This window comes from Thermobia domestica, chromosome 3, assembly GCF_964235325.1.
Source record: "Thermobia domestica chromosome 3, izTheDome1.hap1.1, whole genome shotgun sequence".
Taxonomy (NCBI): domain Eukaryota; kingdom Metazoa; phylum Arthropoda; class Insecta; order Zygentoma; family Lepismatidae; genus Thermobia; species Thermobia domestica.
The window spans coordinates 48137616-48163454 of record NC_137456.1 but is presented as its reverse complement, the minus strand read 5'-3'; the positions used below and the strand labels follow the sequence as shown (position 1 = coordinate 48163454).

Here is a 25839-nt window from a genome sequence, read left to right as displayed (position 1 = left end):
TTCATTATTTCGTATGAGGACTTAATTCAGGTTTCTATCTGGTTATTTTCTGGTTGGTTAGGGAAAAGGAAGACAAAATTGGCAATTAATATAATGGATAGTAGAAATTGAATCGATTTTTTTTTTTAATTGTGACATTGCATATTCCATGTGGTTTTGTGGTAATAATTCACATAGCTGCATTTGCGTAATCATCCAGGTGAAATAAATCTGATGAGAACCGTAAGTATTTTACATTATTAATTTAACAACAGGTGGGATAATGTAAAATCATGGGAGAAACTTGATTGACTTCGTGAATCCTTTGACGACACTTAAAGTTTTGACGATTTTTGGATGTATTTTGATCTCATTATCTGTTTACTATAATTTCTTTGCAATCCTGTTACAGTACTTCCGTTCAGACAGAATTATTTTCCATCACACTCTCAGTTCCAAATAGTTTCTTTACGAAGAGTAGACCAAGTTCCTACCGGCATAGCTTTGCCATGAGCTTTTGTCAGTTTCTTCATGGAACACTTCAGACATAATTATTGTTCAGCACATCACTAATACGGAATGCCTCTGTACATACGGAAATAGCTCTATATGGAATCCAAAACGTCCTGCACTCGATAAAAAAAATTATTGAAGTGCCTTAATAATAACCATTATACTCACTGTGGAAGTCGAATAGGGCGGATGTGATGTTGAGCCGTCCAGAACAATATTTTCCAATAGGACTGCCTTAAATAAAAGTAATACGTGACAGTAAGACGAAGGTATGCTGTGTGAATCTCTGCGAATCCCATGGCAACAAAGCCTTTCTATGTCAGACGTTGACATGTTGGGTGTCATCTTTCCGGCAAGGATGGCAGCATTTCAACACACGTGTGTTCACTGACTCACGTCGCAGGTGAAAAGTACTCGAACATCCAAAATTCTCCGATAGCTCTTCTATTTCTATCATCAAATTTAAGGAACCACTGAGTGTTCAGTCGTCTTACCTAGAAACATTATCCTGGAAACGGTCGGACGCTCTTTTTTTGATATGAACAAACATGGCATTCCGGAATTGGCAGGATATATACGGTAGGATGTAATATTGCAGATTCTAGAATAAATGGTTTGTTATTTCTAAATATATTGCCATTGCTCCCTTTCCAGCCGTTTTAACTTGAAAATAGAAATCGTGAAATGAAATGAAATGAAATATTTGAGTTTTACGTCTCACGATTATGCCGGCTAGGCTAAAGGAGACGGTGATGATGAGTAATGAATGAAATAGTGGAATGAAGAAAGTGAGAGGAAACGGGAGATCCCCGAGAAAACCCATGCACACGGTGTTTGTTCACCACAAGATTCACTTGGCAGGAGCAGGGTTTGAACCCGCGACCCCATGCACCAGAGGTGAACGCTCTACCACTGAGCTACCGCAGCCCCCAAAATAGAAATCGTAAGTTTTCGTAACATCAGCGGCTTTACCACATTTTACTTGGATGATTATACGAGATGATTAACCCGTTGGAATCATATGACGAGTTGTGGACATGCGAAGTCCATATGACGACATATGACGAAGTCGTATGTCATATAAACGTTCAAATCATATGACGACTAGAACTCACGAAGTATTGCCGGTTAATATAAATGGAAATAGTACATTTCCTGCGCAGAGATGTTTCCTAGATTCACTTTTTCTTGTAGAAGGGACATGTGAGTTGGTCAACATCTTGTCATATACTTAAAGCAAATTATTTAAATGTGATTCCAAGGGGCTAATATTCGTCTCTAGAAGAGCAATTAATTCTGTAAATGATTTGTTATAGGCAAATGGAGAACGCCTTGAATATGTATATATTTAATGTTTGGTTAACCTGATTTGGCATGTTACGAGGTTGAGTCATTAAATTTCCGTATCAAAAACATAAAAAATAGCTCAGGTTAGTTAGTAGGCCATTCCTTGAAGATGGTTTTCTTTTAAGACTTTACAATGTATCTAGTAATGCTGACAAATCTGGAGGCATCTTTGAAACTGCTATAAGAGATGAATGAAATGATGCAATGAAGAAAGTGGAAGGAAACGGGAGAACCCCGAGAAAACCCACGAGTACGATGTTTGTCCATCACAAAGTCCACACGCCGCAAGCTGAAATCGCACCAGAGACCCCAAGCACCGGGACCCGTTTCCTCCCACTTTCTTCATTCCACCATTTCACTCATCTCTCATCATCACCGTCTCCTTTAGTCTAACCGGCATAACCATGGGACGTAAAACTAAAGATTTCATTTCACTTTATCTTTCAGCTTCACGGACAACAAGACACGATCGTGCTTGAAATATTTTTTATTGTTGGAATCGTGGATTTTCTAGCTTAGGAATTAGAATTAAATATGGCGAGTTCGGAGGATCAGAAACCATTGTTGTTAGCAGCCATACCTTGTTATGGATGGCCAATACAGTAGTGGCATGGGTGAAGTGAACGTGTTTTGTGTGTATTACCAATTTTTCTAGTTGTTTTCACCTCACAGTGCTCATAATCATCTACGTTTGACGTGCACGTGATTTTGAAGGAGAAACGTGTTGATGGTTTTCGATTATTTCTGGTGTTATATGTGTATGATAGATGGGATTGATTATTACCACGTAACGTTCTATCATTTAAAACAGAAAACGGTTGAAATGCGTTGGCAAGAATCCATATCCGTTTCTCCAAAATCCGTCTTCAACATTTTCATTTTGTATCTCTTTTCTTAACTATTCTTTTATTAAATTTCATCCATATACCGTATTTGCGCGAATATAGGTCCGCACTTTTCCCCTACATTTTGGCTTGAAGAATCACGGAGCGGCCTATAATCGAGATTTTCCTCCTTCAGATCATAAATCGGCAGTTTCAAAATGAAATGTTCACTTATTATTTTGCAGCCTTCAATTTGAATCATTTCAGTTGTAACGACGTATCCACATTTTGTGTTCTAAACTAAAAAATCAAGCAGATCTTTTCCACTTTTGCCCTCGAAATGAAGACCGACTTTTCAAACTATTTAAGAGTTTCTCTTCACTTGCACACCAGCGACGAAGTTTTTTCACCAACATCAAATCTGCGTTCAGATATCCACTTTTCGCGTTTCTTTACATAGCTGATAACTTGAAGTTTAAATTTCGCTGTGTAACTAATACGCTTCTTTCTCATCGTCACTTAGAAACCAAATACTCAGCTTTTCTCGAATAAATCAACTTTGAACTTCCCTGCAGTGTCGTTTAAATCAGGTCACCAGACCTCCCAATACTCAAAACCTGACCTGCTGGTGATGAGTCACCCTTAGTTATGCAAGAGTCGAAGAAGGGAAAGGAGAGAGAATGCAACACAAAGTACTGTCTAATTGAACTTTCTCGTAAATTTAGTAATGCAGCCTATATTCGAGATTTACTTTTTCTATAATCTTGTGTCAAAAGTTTAGGTGCGGCGTATGTTCGCACCCGTCTTATATTCGCGCAAATACGGTACGTTGTTCACACAAATTGGTCATGAAAAATAAAATAATAATGTAACAGGTAGCACATCTTCCATTTACTGTGTAGTGTCATTGTCTATGATCAAGAAAACCAATTCTTATTAGACCAATGTATCATCCCTTTAGTATTTAGCACGTGATGGTTGGTAACGGAACTATGTCCCAATAAAACGCTAAAGATTCATTCTAAAATTTAATGACTTAATTTCTGTAGTATTAAGAAGGTATGGTGCTTTCACTAGGTATTTGCACAAGTGTTGTTTGTTCATTTACAGATCTCGCATAAGGACAGATGCTTCAGACGAGGAAATAGTACGTTACTTAACTCCAGCCGTTAGCTTTGTAGTTGGTAGCGCTGGTGGAGGGTCGTCACGGGTTATGAACGTACATTCATCTGAGAGACCGGTACCCCCGATTCAGAGAATCACAGGAGCACCAGCAAGAAAATCAACAGCAGGTGTTCAAATGAATTCACAGAATTTGGGTGTCTTCAAGAAGAATGTGGGCGTGTTTAAGAAACCAATGGTAAATCCTGACATTGTGAAGTACATTCAACGATTGTCATGTGACCGATCACGTTCATCTGAGAGGCCGGTACCCCCAGTCCAGAAAATTGTACCAGCATCACCAAACAAATCAACAGTTCAAATGAATTTAAAAAATTTGGTCTTCAAGAAAAATGTGAACGAGTTTAAGAAGCCAGTGATAAATCCTGACATTCTGGAAGTCATTCAGCGATTGTCGAATGATACTTTGAAGATGCATGCTTGTACTGAGTGTCCTAAAAGCTTTTCCACGTCATCTAATTTGGTGAACCATTTGCGTGTGCACAGCGGTGAAAAGCCATTTGTGTGTAGGATTTGTAACAGAGGGTTTTCACAAAAGGGCAACCTCAAACAACATATAAGGACGCATACAGGGGAAAAACCGTTTATTTGCACTCTTTGCGATAAACGATATGCACATCAAAGTAATCTGCGAATACATGAATTAGCTCACCATTAAACACCAGAAATATTAGGTCCGTTAGCGGACGTTAGAATAATAAGTGCTCCATTTAATGACGGTTTTCACTCTCAACATGTTTGAGTGAGTGAGCGTAGATGCAGTAATACAAGAAATTGTATCAACATGTTCGCTCAGGTATGAACCTCCTCCACCAGATTCCCCATTTTAAGCCCTAGTTCTAAATCCTAAGTTTATGACTATAAAAATTAGAACATACAAATAATAAAAATGACGTTATCTATTATAAGGTCCAGATGACAGGAGGGTAACTTCGTAAGATGCAACCTTATCCTCATTCATAGGAGGCTTAAGCCCTTTGAGCTCCTAGTATTTTACCTATGGAAACCCAGTCCAGTAATGTTACACGGATTTTTCAGTATTTTCATAGTAACTTCCATGGAAGTTAATTTAATTAGAGAGCTGTTACTAAATCCTTTATACCCTTATTTAACACCAAGATTATACGGTAAAGGACGATGAAGTATAACCGAACTACTGCTGGGAGTTTATCCGAGACGTTGCACTCTTAACTGTGTTTGAACCTGTTACACGAATTATAGAGAGATGCGGTTACTTAGCATGTGAAAAAAAGTTTGTGCCTGTTAAAATAAACCATCAAAGTATTGTGTTTCCGATGTAGGAGTAAGATTTCCAGTCACGTACCATATCTCGTACATCAGATCTGCAATGGAACAAACGCGTTTTTAGGTTTTGAATTGTGTTATCAAGATTTTAGATTTTAAATTTAGCAAAAGTAGATCATATATAGTTATTTTATCTTGAGTATCTTCATGATTTTTCAAGTTTAAATGTTCTTTCCGTATCTGGGTTTCCGCCCTTCGTGATTAGTATTGAGGTTAAACCAAGAGGATAGGGTTGTAGGATACGTGACTTGATGCGTGTTTGAGGTTGAGGTTTCCAGACAGTGTCTGCTTCTGTTAACTCCACGAGAATACTAAATAAAACACTAGCAACTAGGAAGACAAAATAATATGTTAATATTGGAATGAACACAACTCTATTTAAGAACTAAATAAAATTATGCATTTATACAATCCAAGAACGACTAACTTCCGTTAATGCCTCGCAATTGGTGTCTTAAGTTAGTCGCTGCAGGAACAGCAGTCCAACAGTGAACTTTATTCTATTATGTACCTTAGCAACCCAGGAATGATAACAGTGGGCCGCGGTAGCTTAATGGTATAGCGTACAGCTCTGGTGCGTGGGGCTCTTGGTTTGGTCACCGCATGCGTCAAGTTGGGTTTGTGATGGACAAACACCGTGTTCGTGGATTATCTTGGGGTTCTCCCGTTTTCTCCCACTATCTTCATTCAATCATTTCATTCTCATCATTCCGTCTCTTTTGTGCTACCCGACATAAGCGTGGGACGTAAAACTGAAAGATTTTATAAGATTTCCGATAATGATTATAAACACCCACGTATCCGAAAAGCTTTACATTAACCCAAGGTATTCGTGGTCTACATAGAAAGCTGTTTTGGCATGAGCTTTTCAGGCTAACGCTCTACATATATATATAAGTCAGGATTATGAGCTTGACGGTTAGGAGAAATGAAGCGACAATAGATGCATAGCAGTGTATAATTTCATGCACAGTGCATAAATAGATAAATAAGCAGTAACTTCCAGCAGGATAAAAAACTTACCAACAGCGTTAGATTGGCAACTGACAATGTACCTTCTAACGTTGTAGAAATTCATTTCGCTCCATAAATATGCATGAAACTTTACGCTTAAACATATCATTCTGTTCACGCGATATAATTTATTTATTTATGGAAGTATTATAAACACATATTAAAGTTTAAGTGCTAGTCATAATTTTAGCCTGTGTCTCATTAACTATACTGGAGGGGGGATAGGTAGGCGGCACAGTGGTAGAGCGTTTACCTCTGGTGCGTGCGGTCCATGGTGGTTTGATCCGCGGCCAAGTAAGTTTGTGGTAGACAACATTGTATCTGTGGGTTTTCCTCAGGATACTCCCGTTTCCTCCCACACTCTCATTCCACCAATTCTATCAACATTCACTTGCTTTAATCATTCATCTCTCGTAGCCTTTAAGGGCATAATCATGGGACGGTAAACTAAAAGATTTCATTTTTACATTAATCATACTGTATACTGTCGTAATGGAAACCTTGATAAAGGTATACTTCATTACAGTTTTCATCTCTATATGTGGCGTGGTTATAATACAGCATGAATTTTTAGGTTTACTAAAGAATTTACAGGGTGTCTATCCAAGGGCGCCGATTTCTCTGTAAATTTGGGGGCCCGCTCAGACGCAGAAGATATATATATGAGGATGTTAAGACAAATTGCATTCAAATTATGTCAAATATTGTATATTCATAAATATACTTGGGGGGCCACATGAGCTTTGGGGCAACCCGGCCCCCTGCCCCCTCAGGATTGGCACCCTTATGTCTATCGGTCACGAAAGTCACGAGTGTCACGAAATCAGAGAACGGTAATGGAAGGCAAGAAAAAGTCACGAAATTTAGCTTTTGGGTCACGATTTTTTTGGATCTGTATAAGTAGAGACTGGAAAATTTCGTTCTATAAAACATCAAAATTCAGCACCAAAAATGTCTATGGTCGGCTTTAGACGCTACCAAAGCGCAAGCAAAGCACACTTGTATCACATGCGTGAAAATTCGGCCTAATTCGCACCCGAATTCGCTCTTGAGAATGTTACGAAATTTTATGGTTTGGTAAAGAAAAGGTCACGAAAAAGTCACGAAATTTCAGTTTGGAATTTTAGTATACACCCTGATTCAATTCTCCCTATTTTCTCAAAAACTGTGCATAAGGATTTATGCTCACCCATATCATTTTGTTCAGCTCAGTGAGATTATCGATTAATAAATTTTGAACAATTAGACACTTCGCACGGGGGCTGTATTTGGAAGTCAACGCCTGTGGGAGTATCGCCATTGATCTCAGCGACCGCGAAAACTATGGATTTGACACTAATATCGGTAATTTTGGATTACTTTTATATGTCTCGGTATCTCACCCCCCACCCACCCCGGAGCCGAATAGCGTGAATTTGGAAGTTAATGCGATCGGAGTTTCACCATTGATTTCAGCGACCGCGAAAACTATGAATTCGACACAAATATCGGTCATTTTCTACTACTTTTACATGTCCCGGTAAACGCCTCCCAGAGACCCCCCCTGGTTCGAATTTTGACAAAAACGTTTAACTCTGGTCTGGAGCCTGGACCAAGGTATTCGTGACTAAAATTTGGTAACTCTCGGTCAATTTGTCTGGTTCCCAAGCCGGTTCCGGTAAACGCCTTCCCTGAGACCCCCTGGTTCGAAATTTGAAAGAAGGGCTTCGTCTTAATCTGAGGCCTGGGCCAAGGTACCCCTGACCAAAATTTGGCAACTCTCGGTCCACTCGTCTGGTCCTCAGGCCGCACACAGTCAGACAGACAGACAAACACACAAACAAACTATTTATATTAGATTATGATATTCATAATTTGTTTCCTGCATGTTTTCCGGTGGTAGCATTACGAAAGTGTATTTTGAAAGAATACATATATAGAAGAATAAGATTACCTTACATATACTAGATGTGTTAGAAAAGTAATGAGACCGATTTTATTTTAATGTTATAAATCAAGGTTATCCCGTTCAAAATAGTCCTCTTTGGCAATCACGCAGAGATAAATGTATTGTTTCCGTTGTGGGGGCGCGGTGGCTCAGTGGTAGAGCGTTCACCTCCGGTGCTTGAGGTTCCTGGTTCGATCCCAGCTCGCGCCGTGTGGACTTTGTGGTAGACAAACACCGTGCTCGTGGGTTTTCTCGGGGTTCTCCCGTTTCCTCCCACTTTCTTCATTCCACAATTTCACTCATATCTCATCATCACCGTCTCCTTTAGCCTAACCGGCATAATTGTGGGACGTAAAACTGAAAGATTTCATTTCATTTTTTTTTTTCGTTCTTCGCAGCAATGCTGTAATGCTTCCCCTGAAACCCGTTCAAGTGGTTTTTGAGCAAGAGGAATGAAAAGAAGTAACAGGAACTGAGATCAGACGAATAAAGGACTGAGGAACCAGAAAAGTGCTTTTTCCTGACAAAAATTCGTTGATGGAGACTGTCGTGTGGCATGGTTCTTTGGAACCATCTTGGCGCACAGTTTTCTCATGTTGAAATCCTGTGTTAAAGTTCGGTGGATGCTAAACAGTTCAGATTTAATTCACTGATCATTCTCACCGTCAATCGATGATCTGAGCGTACTGCAGACTTGACGCTTTCCGCATTTTTGAGGTTGAAGATTTTCCCGTGCGAGGTTTGTCTTTTACTTGTTCTCGACCTTCTAAAAACATTTGAACACGTGTGCCCTGGATAGGGAATATTCTCCATAAACTCTTTATAATTTTTCATAAGTAACAGTAACGGATTCGCCAAGTTTTACGCAAAATTTGATGGCAGAACGTTGCCGAAACTTCATTGCCTGACCATTTTCGTAACGCACCTCACAAACACAACTTCGTTTCAGACGCTCTCAATAATCGTATTGCAACTGAAGCAAGTTCAAACATGTACTGAGTCAACGCCAAGGTTCAACTTAACTGTTGAGTGAAGGTGAAAGCAGCAGCGTTGCTGGTTCGTGCACAGTTTTGTCAGTCTCTTTACTTTTCTAGCACACCTCGTATATACAGTATTTATCGGTTGTCAGCTCCAGCGTTGAGTCCATGTGGTGGGGTTGGTAACAGTTATGCCCTGGACCTTGGATAAGAATTTGTTTTATCGTTTGGAGGTTAGTGTGGCAGTTCGAACATTATTGAAACCATTACTTTCGGGATACAACTCTTCTACATTTCTGTAATGTCACCGCCGGGTCGAACCTTTATACAACGTGTCATTATTACATATAGAAAACTATTGAAACGGGAGTTAAATGTGTGTTTCTTATAAGAGGAAAGTACTGTACTTTAAATTTCATGTTAATACAAATATTCAATACTTATAATCAAAAGAACATTTGTTGAAACACTTTGTCGCTGTCTATAGTATTATAGAGTGCTTATTCTGAGTTTTAACTAATACCAGAACGTGTTTTCATTTTATGCACAATAAATTATTCTCTGTTGCTTTTAGAAGACGATGTTGAAATTTTAAAGTAGGAAGGGATTCTCTTAAATCTGATCCAATTTTTTGTTTAGAGAATACAGGGTGTCTATCGTTCACGAAATCAGGAAACGGTCATGAAAGTCACGGAAAAGTCATGAAATTTAGCATTTGGGTCACGATTTTTTTAACTGTACAAATGTAAGTATAGATTGGAAAATTTCATTCTATAAAACGTCAAAAATCACCACCAAAAATGTCTATGGTCGGCTTTAGATGCTACCAAATCGCAAGCAAATTACGTTTCTATCGCATGGATGAAAATTCGGCCTAGTTTGCACCCAAATTCGCTCTTGAAAATGTTAGGAAATTTTATGATTTTGTGGAGAAAAAGTCACGAAATTTCATTTTGGATTTTTAGTAGACACCCTGGAATAGTTAGCTATAGCTACCTAACACGACAGTTTCAAATTTCTGGTTCAAATAGTTCCAGAATTATGCGGTGGGTATGTAATTTTAAGTTATGAGGAGCGAGTCATAATAAGCTACTGCAGTAGATTTTTATTATTATTATTATTATTATTATTATTATTATTATTATTATTATTATTATTATTATTATTATTATTATTATTATTTATTCATTTTTCCGACTAGGTGCTTCCACTTTATGACTACTTTTCAACGTGTTCTTCCCAATGTTGCAAATTTCAACGATAATCTCACCCCATTTTTTCCAAAATTTTGACTCATTTTTAAAAGTTTTCATCCCCCCTCGTAAGTATCTTTAAACATATTTTACGTAACGTTGTTATCAGTTGAGAGTTAAAATAAGTAAAGAAATAAATAGAAAACAGAACAAACTTTAATAGTTCGTATTAATAATAAAAATAGATGCACCATCTGGTAACAACTATATGCATATTAAAATAAAGGTAGATTGATGAATGGTAAAAAGAACGAATCTTTTGTGAACAACCGTATATTTAAGAGTCCTACGAACCATGGAACAACCGAAAGAGAGAGAATTGTTTAGCAGGTCTTTAATGCACTTTTTTAAAAACTCCTTACTAACAAATTTAATTCCTTTGAAGTGATAACCACAGTTTATTTTCCCCAATATACTGATGTTTATCAAAATAATGGAAACACTTGAAGGAAGTGCAACTTAAATCGCGACATCATAAACATTATAGCCTGTAGAATAGTGTGGTTCGTGGTGGAATGAAGTATATGTCATATGTATTCCACGGTGATGATATCCGTTCTCATTTAGTGAAGTACTCAGTTCGTCAGCAAAGGTGGACGAGGATATGCTATCGTTGTAAGGTCCGTGGAAATATGAAATAATATAAAAGTATGCAGTAGTGCATATTGAACTATGTTTTAATATTTTAAGTGAATATGAAAATGTTCTTTCTTACATTACTACAACAGTCATCATACATAGAATAGTCAACCAAAAATTGACGTAAAGTTGCCATATCCAACGTGATACCTATTTCGGAATCTGAGCTCCAGAAGTTGCACAAGGTGTTCAGTTATATTGAGGTCTGGGGATTGAGCGGGCATGGGGAGAAGTACTTGAGTTGAATTAAGTGTAATGTCTAATTCAACAGCAATGCTATTTGAGACGTGGACTTGAAACTTAACGAGAAATCTGAACTACATGCGCTCCTGCTGGGAATCGAACCCGAGTCTCCCACGCGAAAGCCGCGTACGCTATCTACATAGCCACGAAGGAACTCGGGAGGTGTAGTTAATCGCGATGTTCATGAAACCTTGCCGCAAAAGCTTTAGCAGTGTGAATTGGCTCTTTGTCATCGTGGTGAGTGCGTTATTGGCCGGAAACATCTGGACTATAGGATGCACGTGGTCATCTGAAATGTTTACATAATTAATAGTCAGTAATATATCCTGTGAGCGTAATCACAGGACCCACGGAATACGAGAAATTGGAGCCCACAGCATCACAACCAAGTTATACAATAAGGAGAATACAGATTGGACCATAACCTTTTTTGGGCTTGCGCCATACATACACTGTTTGATAGTGGAAATAAGGTGAAAGAAGAATCATCGGCGATGTCTTTGGATGTTCTCAGCGTCATTTTCCTGGCACTAAAGCATTGTTAACGGTTATCAGCTGCTTGAAAATTGCAACCCGACCGTTGATGTGAAGTTAGGCAACTTGCGTCGAAAGGCTGTACTAGGTGTTCATTGAGATCCGGAGTCACTTTTGCCTCATTTGCTCTACGAACCTTGTTTACAATTTTCTTCAATACTCGACGATCCCTGGCACTGCGAGTTTTCTTCCGTGTTGTTTTGCCACGAGTTCTGTAGACCTGTATCACCTTGAACACGCGCCTTATGTACTACATACGATCACCTAACACACCAGGCGCTGTAAATGCATTCATGCATCTTATCAGTGTTATCACATGCACTTGTTTCCATTATTTTGATAATCATCTGTATATACGTATGTCGGTTGACTGGAGAAAATAAACTGTACTTACTGTTCCATCTTTTCAGAAATTCTTATCACAAAAACGGTGGAAACCATGAATTCTTGTATTCATATGATAAACAGTTCATCTGAGAAGTAAAACGTGTACATAGTGTTAGTTTCAATTTTATACATGAGTGCCTGAAAAATTTTAAAGCTAATTCTGTATTCGCTACGTGAAATCATTGTGTCAGTAATTTACAGTAGTACTTATTCTGAAAATAATGTTATTATTGAAAGAATAGTGAGTGAGTGTAATGAATTCTTGCCTAGTATTTATAACTTTGTGTATTCTATATTGTGCATCATAATTGCATAGTTCAAACTTGCTTTAAATGAAGCTTATTATTTTTAAAACATATTTTTTTAAAAAAATATTATTTGTGAGATAGTTTAATTTATTTATAGATATGTTAATACTAACTTTTTTGTACTAGTTTTCGTACTACCGGAAAACTTACTATAGTTTATTGTGACGTATTTTTTGTATAGATTTATATATGTGTGTGTATATGTCCTAGGTTTTGTAGACATTGTTCCTAACCGTTTCAAATGATCTGAATGAGAGCTTTAATGGTGTTCGATAAGGAGATTTATTTATTATTTATTATATTTACAATGCTAGTAATACATATTAATTAAATGAAAAAAATCCCGCGTAGAAATATTTATTATGGTATTATAGCATCTAAACATATGCATAGGGTGTGAAGGAAATAGGCGGGTAAACCTTGGAAGTGATTTCGTGCAGTGGAGTGAATTCAGAAGTGGTTTGTATTGTTGTTCTGATCAGTGATATCATTGGACAAACATTAGTTGAAGCATCCTTAATGGAGAAAATCGGTGAACTGAGAAATCAATTGTACTTTAGTGGATTGTCTTGCTCTCCATCATCCTCATGCATTTTGTACAGAGGCTAAAATTAATTTATAGTAAGTGTAAATTATGTAATAAATGTTTCTAAAATGTATGAGCCCTCCTCGTACTTGTTCTGATTTAAGCACGTTTATTTTATAATGTTACAAGTGTTATGTGGACAAGTTACTAACATAGTTACATAATAGTAGGGAGTACAGTGGATTTTCTTGGGGTACTACTCCAGTTTCCTCCCACATCCTCATTTTATCAATTCATCCATCATCATTCACTTGCCGTATTCATCGTCTCGTTTAGCCTAATGGACATATTCGCGGGACGTTAAACTAAAGGATTTCCTTTTTTTTTAAAAAAAAACATAATCTTTAACTTTGATTTAAGGAATTCAGAAGTTATGCTTATCTACAAATTCGGATTTAGTCATTTTATGCCTCTGGACCGAGGAAAAATTTTGCTCATCCTCCTTTCTTCCTCATTCGTATTCAATTATGTGCAAGGAAAAACAAAAGAAACTGACAAAAGACAAACCATTGTAGTGTGTTTCTAGGATACAAAACAAAACAGTCCTACAGTCACGTGTGTTTTCTAGACCGACCTATATTTTATAGGAAGTTTTTGTGTTCTACTTTTAGTTTAGTACCTAACTTAACTCATGGGGTTACGAAAAAGTAACAAAATTCAACAAACTGTTGTCAGGGAAATAGGTAAATCATTGACAGGGAAAACAATGTACAAAAATCTGTTGGAACTCTGTAAAAGCAAAAATTACTAAAACTAGTCTACACAAAATGTAACATATTTTGAAAATATATTTCTAAGTAAAACGAATAAGTTCATCAACGCCTAGGAAAATGGTCTCTTTATTTTAGTACTGGCAATCACAGTAATCACGTTTTCAAAATTCATATCTCCCTTAAATTTCCGTCAGTGTAGAGCCTTGTTTTTTCTGCATATCATATTTTAGCCTTGATATTTGTTAATTTGCCTCCTTAGCCCGTGCGTAAATGCGGGCCTGCTTACCTACAGCAGAATTTTTATTCTCTCGAACATTTTCTGCAGATTTGAAGAAATTGAAATTTGTAATTAGCAGCATAAGTTTAACTGTACCGAGGATGATGTGAGCCGACCATCGAAACTGTATATGTTTTTTTTTTTTTTTTTTTTTTTCCTTTAAAGATACTTCAACATGAGTCTTCATTGTTTATTGGTTATTTTAAATTCATAGAATTACTCATTAAAAGTTAACTACATTCCCTTCTTGGGTTCTCAACGCAATCACAAGAAGTGATTTTCTCACTCTTTAATTGTGATTTTCCTGTTCAGGTAACTAAATTATCCAAGAACTGGGTGCATATGTTTCCGTTAGAGAATCTGTGTTGAACAGCGTAATTTTTATGGTAGTAGTCCTTTTTTTTTTTTTTTTTTTTTAAACGAAAGTTATCTTTGAACTTGTATTATTGGCAACAAATGACATACTTCTTAGCGCCACAAAAATGCGTTCATTTCGATTTTCTCAAAAACTATACATGAGAATTCCGGTTTAGCATAATATTTGGTTCAGCTAGATATGATACATCGAATCATGTGTGTGTTATATTTGTGCAGTATTTGAATTAAGCAGAAATTAAAATTTAATAAGTTCAGGCTATATCTCATTAACCGTACTTCGGTAATGTCCAGCGCCGGATTTACGTATAAGCTAAACAAGCTATAGCTTAGGAAGCTATTCCTTTATCCCAAAAATAAAGGAATAAAGTGAATTTACATTTAGAACATATAAGAGAAACAGCAAATGAGGTCTACATATAGCAACACTGCTTCGTGTTGTGTAAGTCCTGTGATGTAAATAATGGGCCCCTTCTACTAACCTATTTTTTAAAATATCACTAGTTTCTTCATTTCTGTGTGTATAGGACACCTACGTTCATCTGGACTCACAAATGGCCCCATTACCTTCAATAGCTTAGGGCCCCACCAAACCTAAATCCAGCTCTGGTAGTGTCATAAAATGAAGAACTTAATGAAAGAAATGGTATGAGTCTCATATTAATTTTTAGGTTTATAAATTAGTCGATTTCTTTCAGTTTTGTTCAGCTTACTAAGTCTATTTGATTAGTATATGTTTCATCTTCGGACATTTGTTTTCGTGAAAAGCCTGACCCTGCTAAAAATAATACAAAATTTACCATTTTTCTTTTGTTTGTTTTTTATAAGTGAAAGGAGATAATGAAATGCAACTTACCACAATCATAGTTAATATTATCCTACAGCAGAAAATATGAACCTGAAGAATTTTCATTGTTGCCATCCATAGAAATTACAGTATTTCCAGAACAACAATTCCCCAAAATCTAAGTTAAGGCAGCGATTAGAGGAACAAACTCAACTGCATTTGATTACGTATCGTATTGTTTTGGTGTCCTGTGAACTACTATTTAAATAATGTCCTGTGAACTACTATTTAAATAACATTATTAAATTATATTAACTGTGTGTTAAAACTATTTTGTTTATTATAAACTAAATACAACTACTATTTAAAAGGAAGTTCACAGGATTCCAAGATAACATGATACGTAAACAAATGCAATTGAGTTCGTTCCTGTAGTCCAGCGCTTCCCAACCTTTTTCAACTTCCGGCACACTACTGGTGTTACTTGGATTCTCGCGGCACACTTATAGATATTATTATTTGTAAATTTGAAACACGGTAGTATTCTTTCTGTGACTTTTTATCTCTTTCTTACAGAGAAGAAAGCTCTATCACTAGTTTTCCCCCGTGGTAAATCATTATGCATATTTTTCATTCTAATTTAAAAATAGAAACAATTGCAATGAAATATTGGACTCAGGTTTTTGAAAATACGCTTTCTTTTTAAAAAATGCATCCAACCTTTTACTAAGGAGGAAGATCACTAAATAACGAACGAACAAACAAATTTCTTTTACTTTTAAAACGCAAATGTAGGTAATTTATCGAAAGGATTGAATGATATTTTAAATTTTCAAGTTACGAAATAGTCTGCAACAATAAAGAAGCAATATTGGTCATAACAATGATAAATACCTTTTTCAACATTAGAAATGTACAGAACAGTAACCCGGTAAGAAACTTAAAATTGTAGATTCATAGTAGAGCTTCATAGTAATATGAAATACAAATATACATTTTTCCCTACGTTTTGCAATTTGATTGCTATAAAATTAATAATTTTGTTTCGATTCCTCGCGGTACACCAGCGGCCCATTCACGGCACACCAGTCGGGAAACGCTACTCTAGTCGCTGCTTTAACTTAGATTTTGAGGGAAATGTTATTCTGGCAACACTGTAATTTCTATGGATGGCCACAATGAAAATTCTTCAGCTTCCTATCTTCTGTTGTAGAATAATATTATCTATGATTTTGTTAAGTTGCATTTCATTATCTCCTTTCACTTATGAAAAACAAACTATAGAAAAGTGGTAAATCTTGTATTATTTCCAGTATGCCACGCTCTTAAACGCTAATAATAACTTCTTTTTAAATTTTTCTATTTGATGTTACGAATTCACTTCCAAATTTTACCCCCCAATTTTTTCCACACCCTATGTAGTAGAATGTGTTTGCGCTGTAATATACATGCAACTTTGATATGTCAACTGATATTGAGTGTTGTTGTATGGAACCTTACTGATAAGATCTTAACAAATACAAGGTTTCTCAAAATAGATTGGGTTTCAAATGTATTTATAATATGTATGAATGTATAATTTTAATAACTTATTAATTTAAGAGAAATACCCTAAAATTCAGTGTATCCTGTAGTAACAGGAACATCAAAGCGATAATTGAATTCCTACCATGTGCGCACCAGTTTGTAAGCCATAATTTGGTGCTCTACAAGTGGTTTCCTAGGTCACCTGACCTAACGTCGTGTCATTTAAAAATATGCTGGAATGAGTACTGTGAAAAATTCTACTGTCGCCTTGATGTTGTCCGTATCACTAAATAACTTTACATAGAACAGTTGTGGTGAGCAACATAAATTTTAACACAACAAAAGGAAAATTCTGACCAAAGCATGTGTTATTTATTAGATAATATATGATTTGGTCAGAATTTGCCGTTTATTGTGTACATGAAGTTCCAAACCTAGAATGAATGGTATTCAGATAACTTTTAAGTATCTTCCTTTAATCTAAAGTCTCAATAATCATAAGTATGTCGATTAACTTCATGTCATGTGCAATTCATTTTGAAACCTTACGGTATTTTTTGGAACTAAGTGTTGTTTGTTACTAGTATACCAGTGTATAAATAAGGTAAATGATTAAATTTTGTATATTTATCTATGCAATTGATTTTAGAGTTATTTTACAAGCTATTCTTGCATGCGAAACAGCAGGTTCTTAAGTGCAATAAAAAATGAAATATTTCCTTGACAAAAAGTATATTTTGTTGGTTCTAAACTTACTTAAAATACCATAGACACAGTAAATTTAACAGAGAAATAGTGGACAAAAAGACAGTTCTAAACGACAGTTCTTTTTTTTAATTTCTTCAAAATACAGGGTGGCCCAAAAGTAGGTATAGTCTCATACTGATCAGTTCATTGCATTTTATATCGTTTCTTACTGTTATTCATCAGGTAGATTTAATTTCTTTATTATTTGTTCTTAATGTCTTTTTACTTATATCTTAAGCTCGAAACAGCCGAAGCAAATAAATCTATAAGCTAGAATGTTATACTTGATCAATGCAGTGGTGTATACCTATTTTTAGTCCACCCTGTATAATATAGATGCAATACCAGTGTCAGAAAGACAAAGGAGAAGGACTTTGAATTATGCTTTAGGCTTGCATGTTTTCTTGTAATGTGTTTTTGTTTTCTGTTTGAGATATGTCTTATGTAGTAATTTAAAATACCTGACAGTTGTTTTACTAATTTAGCCTTTGACGTTTTTGGTGACCATAAAGTGTGATATATGTATACCTACATATAGCTGAAAGAGGACGATACACTCAGGTTGGCAATCATTTGGTCGCTGTGGAACATTCAAGGCTGGATTGTTGTGTACGATTTTTTTCTTCTTTTCCGTTTTCTACAAATGCTTTCCACGTTACATTCTACTATATAATATTATCTGTTAGTTTTTTTTTTTTTTTTTTCGTGTAATTGTTTCCTTCAGTTTACGTGTCCAATCAAAGCGTATATATTTACAATTAAGTATTTACAATTAAGTAGTTACTTCACAATGTTCGGAATAAATAGACTACTAAAGCGATCAATGAATCGTCACATACAAAAAAATTACAATACAACATTTCTCGAATAGAACATGCCATATATAAGGAGACTAAGACACGTGTTTTAGAAGTAACTGTACAAGAATGAGCTGGAAAATATAATGAGAAGGTCACTTACGATGTTCAGAGAAAGGTAAAAACTAGTTTCAGATCATGCGGCCATATCCATTTGTGAGAGTCGTTATTTTTTTTTTCCCTCCATAGCTACTCTGGTAAGAGAAAATGTGTCTTAGTTCCTTTTTGGCTGTTAAAAGTGTGATTACATTACACATAAGGACCAACGTAAAGAGTTATTCTGTGAAGCAGGCGAACGCAAGAAAAACCAAGCCAAAACACGTGAACAGAGGGTAACACAAAGGTAAGTGATTTGTCTCTCATGGACATCAATGAAGGTTGCAAAATGCTTCTTAAAAAAACTAAAATTTTTGTTCAGTCATTTTTCATGCGTATACAGAATAAATATCCATAATTGCCTTCTATGAAACTATTTTTCTTCGTATTAAATTGAAAAAGACGTTATTTTGTGACTACATTACAGATTCCTACGATTATTTTTTTCTCGCTACCTAAAAATCATCACTAGGTAAATCTAAAGTCTAACGTAAAATTCTAAACTGAACACATCTCGCCATCGGTACGAGCTGTCCCGGGTTCGATTCCCGATGAGGGCACTCGGTCGAAAAGGTGTAAAAAGCTTTTTCAGGCCAGCCATCCGGAATGAGGTTTTCCTAGAATTTCCTCATTCACATCAGGCAAATGCCAGGGTGGTACCTAACTTATAGGTTTCAGCTCGCTTCCTTCCTTCCTTTTGCCCGGATAGTGTGCTCGCCGAGGGACGTCATCCCTCATACCTCGTGACGGGCTAAATGGCCTTAGATGCTGAAAACCCAGAAATCTAAATCCTCCTCTACACAACGTAAAATTGGTTATATATATATATATATATATATATATATATATATATATATATATTCACAGAAGTTTACATTTCAATGTGAAAAGTATGAATATAGTAGTAAAAATGAGTATAAGAACACCCAGTAGGAATTCACGGATCTAACCCAAAGTTGGTACATAAGAAAATGATGGTAGGTGGTATCAGTGATTTATTTGTGGATTTTGTAGAAAGGGGGAATATATACCCAAGACTGTATTCTGTATAACAGAACAACTTTAAAGTCGGGTTGGGACGTTATTTTTAAACCTACCTACTTTGAAATTATGGCACTAGTTACATAGGCAGTCCCCAAGTTCATTATTATTATTATTATTATTATTATTTCACTTTCTTAAAACAATTTAATGATAAATATGGGTAGGTACGTTAGATAAAATTTGGTTAAGTAGATTAGATTACATGCATTACCGGAACTTACCTTACTACTTTTTATCCTACTGCTAAGGACAAGTGTGCAACATCCAGTAAAAGCCCTATAGTTACATTGCAGCCTGGACAACTTGTCATAACAAATGTCACACTCTTACGTAAGACAGTTTTGTTATGACAAGTAATTCTTAAGTCTTTGAAAACCAAATTCCTCACCCGAACAATAAATACAACAAAAGATAAGAGTTCACTTTGGGCAGAACAGTGATAGGTTTGTACTTTAAAACAGATTATGTAGCCTAAGAAAGGGGAAAATATCTTTCCAGGCTGGGAAGACTGAATTAAACCTAGAGACAGGGAAGTCAAAACATACAAGGGGGGAAGTTCACAGGCTTCCATGGTTAAAAATAAATCCCTGGGTGGTATTGATCCCTTGTCAGAACTACTGACTGCGGTTGTCTATTTTTTTTTTTCCTTAAGTCTTCATGGGGGACGCATTACTGGATCTGATAGATTACGGGCCACGAAATTGTACGAGGTGATATCGACAACTTCGTGCAATCATCTAGAAAAAACCCACTCTGGAGAACTTTGATACCATGATATTAGTCCTTCTCTACGTAGTCACCGTGCCTGGCGAGAAATTTTTGCCACCGGTTCTTCACTTTCCGTAAGCCCGTTTTGTAAAAGTCGGCAGTTTGGCTTTCAAACTACAGTTCAACCTCAGAAATGCCTTCATCCCTACTGTCAAAATGGCGGCCTCTGAATAGACGCTTCATTCTGGGAAGAGAAAGAAGTCACTTGGTGCTGGGTCGGGTGAGTGTTGGGGTGGGGCAGTATTTGATATCCTAATTCCACTGCCTTCATCATGGATTTTTCATCACCTTGGCGGCAGACTTCTACATTCGTACTTTTTTAAGGGACGAGTGTTTTCATTGTTTGCTCATTTCTTTTGTTTCTGGATCAGAAATAAACCTAACTTTCATCCATTGTCACTAGTCTGCCGATAAAAGTCCTCTTCATCCACTTCACAGCGATGCAACATTTCTCTTGCAGCATCCTCGCAATTTCTCTTCTGGAAAGGTGTGAACAGTCGTGGCATTCATTGTGCTGACACTTTCTGAAGATGCAGCTAGATTGAATGATATTCCAAGCAGATTCATACCTATTGTACACATAACACTTTCAGTGGTTATCCTCCTCCTTCCATTATGATCTCAACTTTCTTCGTCAAGATGACATCATCAGTGGAAGATGGTCTTCCAGATCTAGAGGCGTCCGCAGTGGTCATGTGTCCGGTTTGGAATTGCCGTTTCCACTTTGGATACCCTCTCATTGGATGGGCTTTCATTCCCATAGACTTCTCCTCTCTTCGTGGATCTGCTTTGCTGATTTCCCCTGAAGAGATGGAGAGTCTTAATGACGTTCCGCGCCTCAAGCTTGTTAATCATTGCACCTTCAGAAAAAAGAAAGAGTTGTTCTATCGAGTCCAGAATTTATATGGTTAACATACGAGGATCTAACTATAAAATGCGTGTCCGAGGGGGTTCGTAGTTCATCTCCTTCTAGGTGATTGCGCGAACTTTTCGATACTTCCTCGTATTGAATGTATTAACCGCTTTTTATTATTAAGCTACAATAACTATGTCCAGTATGGTATGCATCAATTACATGTATGTAGGGAGCCGGAAAGATGGCGAGTCTACGCTGTTGATTGGTGTTCTCTTCCCTTCTCTTAACTTGCTTCGACTATTGGTGGTGGATACTTGGGAAAGGAAAGAAGTCTTGTCTGCTGTTAATTATGCGCATGTCAATTTTGATAATTAACCTTTTATATCGTAGCATCTTGATGTTCAGTGACAATAAGTAATTCTTGTTCTTATTGTATTCTTAAGGTATCAGCGGCCGTATGCGGAAAGTTTATCCCAAAGCAACCAAAGAAGCTGCTACATGAAGAATACTGCTTATATTCCCACATTACCTTCAGTAAACACTTCAAACATATCGAAACAAAACACCTCAAATGGATCTCTAATTGTGAGCAGTGCATGGACACATTTACCGTTGTCAGAGTGTTCTTTGCTACGAGTATCTTTGGAGAATACTGTATCGTCTGTTGGAAGCTTCAGTGTTGATCGACAAGTGAACAACAGGAAGGTTGATGGTAGAATGAAGTATCCTTTGATACCTTCAACGAAAACTGTGCCTATTGAAAATATTAAATGGAAAGTTCCTAATAACAGTGTATGTGATATATGTGGAAAGAAATTTAGATCACGTATGCACATGGAAGTGCATCGAAGGATTCACACAGGAGAGAAACCCTTTCGTTGCGAAACGTGTGGTCGAGCCTTTGTTCAGAAGTCACACCTCAAGAACCATTGGCGGTCGCACACTGGAGAACGTCCTTTTAACTGCCATTTATGCGGGAAAAAATATTCTCGGAGATTTAGACTCGGTTCCCACCTCGCTAAACAACATTCATCGGAATTCGAATGTTCATACAATCGCACTAACGAAGTTAAGGCCACAATTACGCCACTGTCCTGTACAGCAGTTTGAAATTTGAATATTATTGGGGATGTTTTCGCTCAGTTGTTTGTGGTGCGTTTGCAATTCAGAAAACTAAGTTAAGATCGGAATGTTGGTTCTTTCTTTGATGCCATTTTGAAATAGTACACAGAATTCTCTGAATATTTCCACTTTAATCGTTTGTGTTTGAAATGTGCCATATTAGATAACGGAATTATTACGAGAAGAAACGTTCCAACTAACTTGACATCAGGCTGGTTGGGACATTTTACTCTGCAGTGACTTCACTATTGATATTGTACAAACGATCAAACTCGGGAACATTTCATCACAAATATAGCGGAAACAATTCCATCGTTGTAAGAATTATTCATCCACTGTATTTTAATATACAGTATGGGGCTAAATTCGTTGTACAAAAGCAGAGGAGTGATTCCTGAGAGTAAAACAAACAAAAAAGTTCCAATAAACATATGGCGAAAACCCCATCATTTACGTGTTATAGGCTGCCGAAAACATTAAAAAAAAAATATATATATATATATTCTAAAGGTCCATAGCTCCAAAACTATGGGACCTACTGTAGTCGGGTCAGGACTTCACTGAGGAACTAGTATGTGCTCTATCCAAAAATACATGTTTTAGAATCCTAAGGTACGCACGCAACAATTTTTATGGAGGTAGTTGGAGAGTACTTTATATTATAGGCTCGTAGTCAAATTCCCTCTATAAAAATTGTTGTGGAAACACCTCAGGATTCTGAAACACGCATTTTTGGATAGGACACATACTAGTTCCTCAGTGAAGTCTTGACCCGACCAAGGTAGGTCCCATAGTTTTGGAGCTATGAACCTTTAAAATTCATTTTTTCATGATTTCGACAGCCTATAACACGTATACGATGGGGTTTTCGCCCTATGTTTATTGGAACTTTTTTGTTTGTATTACTCTTAGGAATCACTCCTCTGCTTTAGTACAACAAATTTAGCGCCATACTGTATAGGACATAAGCGCCGACGCGAAGAAAGTATTGGGGCGGGAGAGGATAACTCAGATTACTCAAGAGATGATATCAGACAATAGTCTTCCCAATAAAAACAAGTCGAGAGATTACTTTCCAAGTCGAGAAATTACTTTCAGGACACTTTTTCAAGATGAAATAACCTCAACTGTTGTCTTGTAGGTGCTGAGGGAATAAAACAATCTGCGAATGTTTTTGTAATTTCGGGATCAGTTGTTGTACCTAGGACAGTTTTCTATTTATGCGTTTGATTTAGAAAAAAAAAAAAATATTTCTATATGAAAATTTGGTGTGAAGAGCCTCGTATAGTAATGAATAAATAATAATTGAATTGAAATGATACACGATTAGGTCGTTCCACAAGTTAGTAGGTTATTGACATCTGTTAATATTACCTCTGATTTGTGTCGAATAAAGTAAATTACTGAAAGATTGAACTGTTTCTAGTTCTTCTAACACATTCTTAATTCATAACTAATATAACTTGTTTTGATTGTGCCCCGTGAAACAAGAGGCGTTTTAAATATGAATTCTCGCATTCAGACAGTCAAAAGATGTGAAAAAGTAACCCGACTTCATTCTCTTTACTGGAATTTTTCGATGTTGAAGTTGAAATCGTACTTGCAACGCTTCTAAGGAATGTGGATATCAACGATCTTGCCATAGATAGAATAGAATACAATACAATACAATAGATAGAATAGATAGAAAAAAGACAATTTTTTTTTCGCTGATGAAGCTTATAAAAATGTAAACTACCTGTGAGTACTAGATATGTCCTATGATAAGAAATTTGCACAGGTAAAGAAGGTGGTGGTTGCACATTTTGGTGTGTAAACATGTGAGATTGAAGAAAAGATTCCGTTTCCACTTAACTAAACAAGAAAAATATCAGACCGTGGCACAATTTGTGTTAACCCTAAGGAAGCAAGCGTCGTATTGCAATTAGAGGGATTCCTTGGAACATACATTACGGGATCAATTTGTATTTTGAGCTCGTGACAAAACGGCTTGAAGACTCATGCTCATAGCATCTAGCATTTCAGCAGGGAGTGGATTTAATCAGTGCGATAGAGCAGACAAAAGCTCATTTGGGGTTCTTTAAAACCAAAAGCTATGCTTCTCAAGACGTGCGTCGAATAGAGTAGGGGAACAGCAAAGGCAAATATTATCACAGAGAGATCGTGAACCTCATTTTTATCAGCTTCATCACAGTCTATTTGCAGTAGTTGTAAACAGGCACTACCCACTTGGAACTGCAAAACCTGTAGAAAAGTTTGCCCCGAAGGGTAAATGTTCAGCATGGAGTAAGCGATGCTTCCGCTGTTCAGCAGAAAATCATTTTGATTGAGTGTAACATCAAACAAGATCCGAAAAGCATCAGACACATAGGCAGTAGTGGAGTTCAACCATATATAGGTGTAGAGAACGTCATTGAAATCCAAGGAGTCTCGGATGTGTTTAGCTTACCGAGATTAGATTCGGTTGAATTCGTATCGGAGAAGGGTGTAGTATGAAACATCTTTCACGGATGAAGTACGCCTTTCGAATTTTTTGGAGAGATTTGAACAAGTCTTCACCTGATGTTAGTCACGGAGCCTAGAGGAAGAATTATGGGATGTGGATATATGCAAATTGAAGCCATTGCCCACCGATAATGTTAGAAGGAAGAAAAATGTGAAAGAAGAGCTGGCTCGGATTTATGTATTAAAAAGCCAGGGGCTAACAATATTGCATGGACTCTATTGAATGAAAGTAACGCGATTCAGTGAGAGAATATCAATAAAACAAAGTAACAGATAAGATAAATCCATAGATAAGTTGAATATAATAATAATAATAAAAACTTGGTCTAATGTGGTTGGTTAGATTGGAGCTTAGCATCCATTTCAGCACCAAGTCTATATGAGACATGGACCTTCAGTTTAAAGTGAAAATTCAATTTTTTTCAAAGGTCTCCCACCGGATGTTAGAATGTATGATCACATTCAAAAGTCTGTTAACAGTTACAGGAGATTTACCATAGTCATTAGAGAAAGTAATGGAATACAAAAGCGCATTTTAAAGACTTAAAGAGAGAGAGAGAGAAGAAATATGATTGAATTGTGTAATTCTAGAAAAAGAAAACTCTAGCTACGACTCTTGAGAAACAAGTCGACATTGTAAGATTTTTTTAATGTAACTGTATAATAATAGTCTGGAGACGGATAACAGGCGTTTTTAGGGATTTGCATATAATGAATAGCAAGATTTTTCGTCTTTTCGTTGCGTATCCGTAGAGTAAACAGTACACGTGTTTTAGTTCCGTCACCGCGTCTTATTACAAAACCAAGTGTTTACCCAAATTATATTGCAATGTTTCACTAAGTGTAAAATATACAAGATTCCTTAATAAAGTGCTTGGGATTCCTCCTGCCGTAGCAGCTGGAGAGAAGGTAGAGCTTTCTCCGGCTCGTAGCAGCTGGAGAATTGGATAAAGGAATCTCCTACACGCTGCAGCTAGAGAGAAGTTAAGAATTTTTCTGGCCCGTAGCAGCTGGAGAAGAAGAGGTAAGGTTGACTAGTCAAACACCGAATGCTGTTGAGCAGCTCACTTTATATCGACCTGCTTCTGCTGTTCGTATCATGCATGTGGAGGGAATATTGCAATATTTAAAATGATTTTGGAATAGG

General features: G+C 36.6%; 1 protein-coding gene across 1 annotated transcript in view; it reads left to right on the top strand.

Moving 5' to 3' along the window:
- Positions 1-23596, top strand: part of LOC145681768 (uncharacterized) — a 39997-nt gene extending 16401 nt beyond the window's left edge. The window contains exons 4-6 of the mRNA XM_081753379.1: positions 3774-4500; positions 18541-18644; positions 21509-23596. Coding sequence (XP_081609505.1) covers positions 3774-4500; positions 18541-18644; positions 21509-22175 — 1498 coding nt within the window. The 3' untranslated portion in view covers positions 22176-23596. The remainder of the gene's footprint in view (positions 1-3773; positions 4501-18540; positions 18645-21508) is intronic.
- The last annotated feature ends 2243 nt before the right edge of the window (positions 23597-25839 follow it).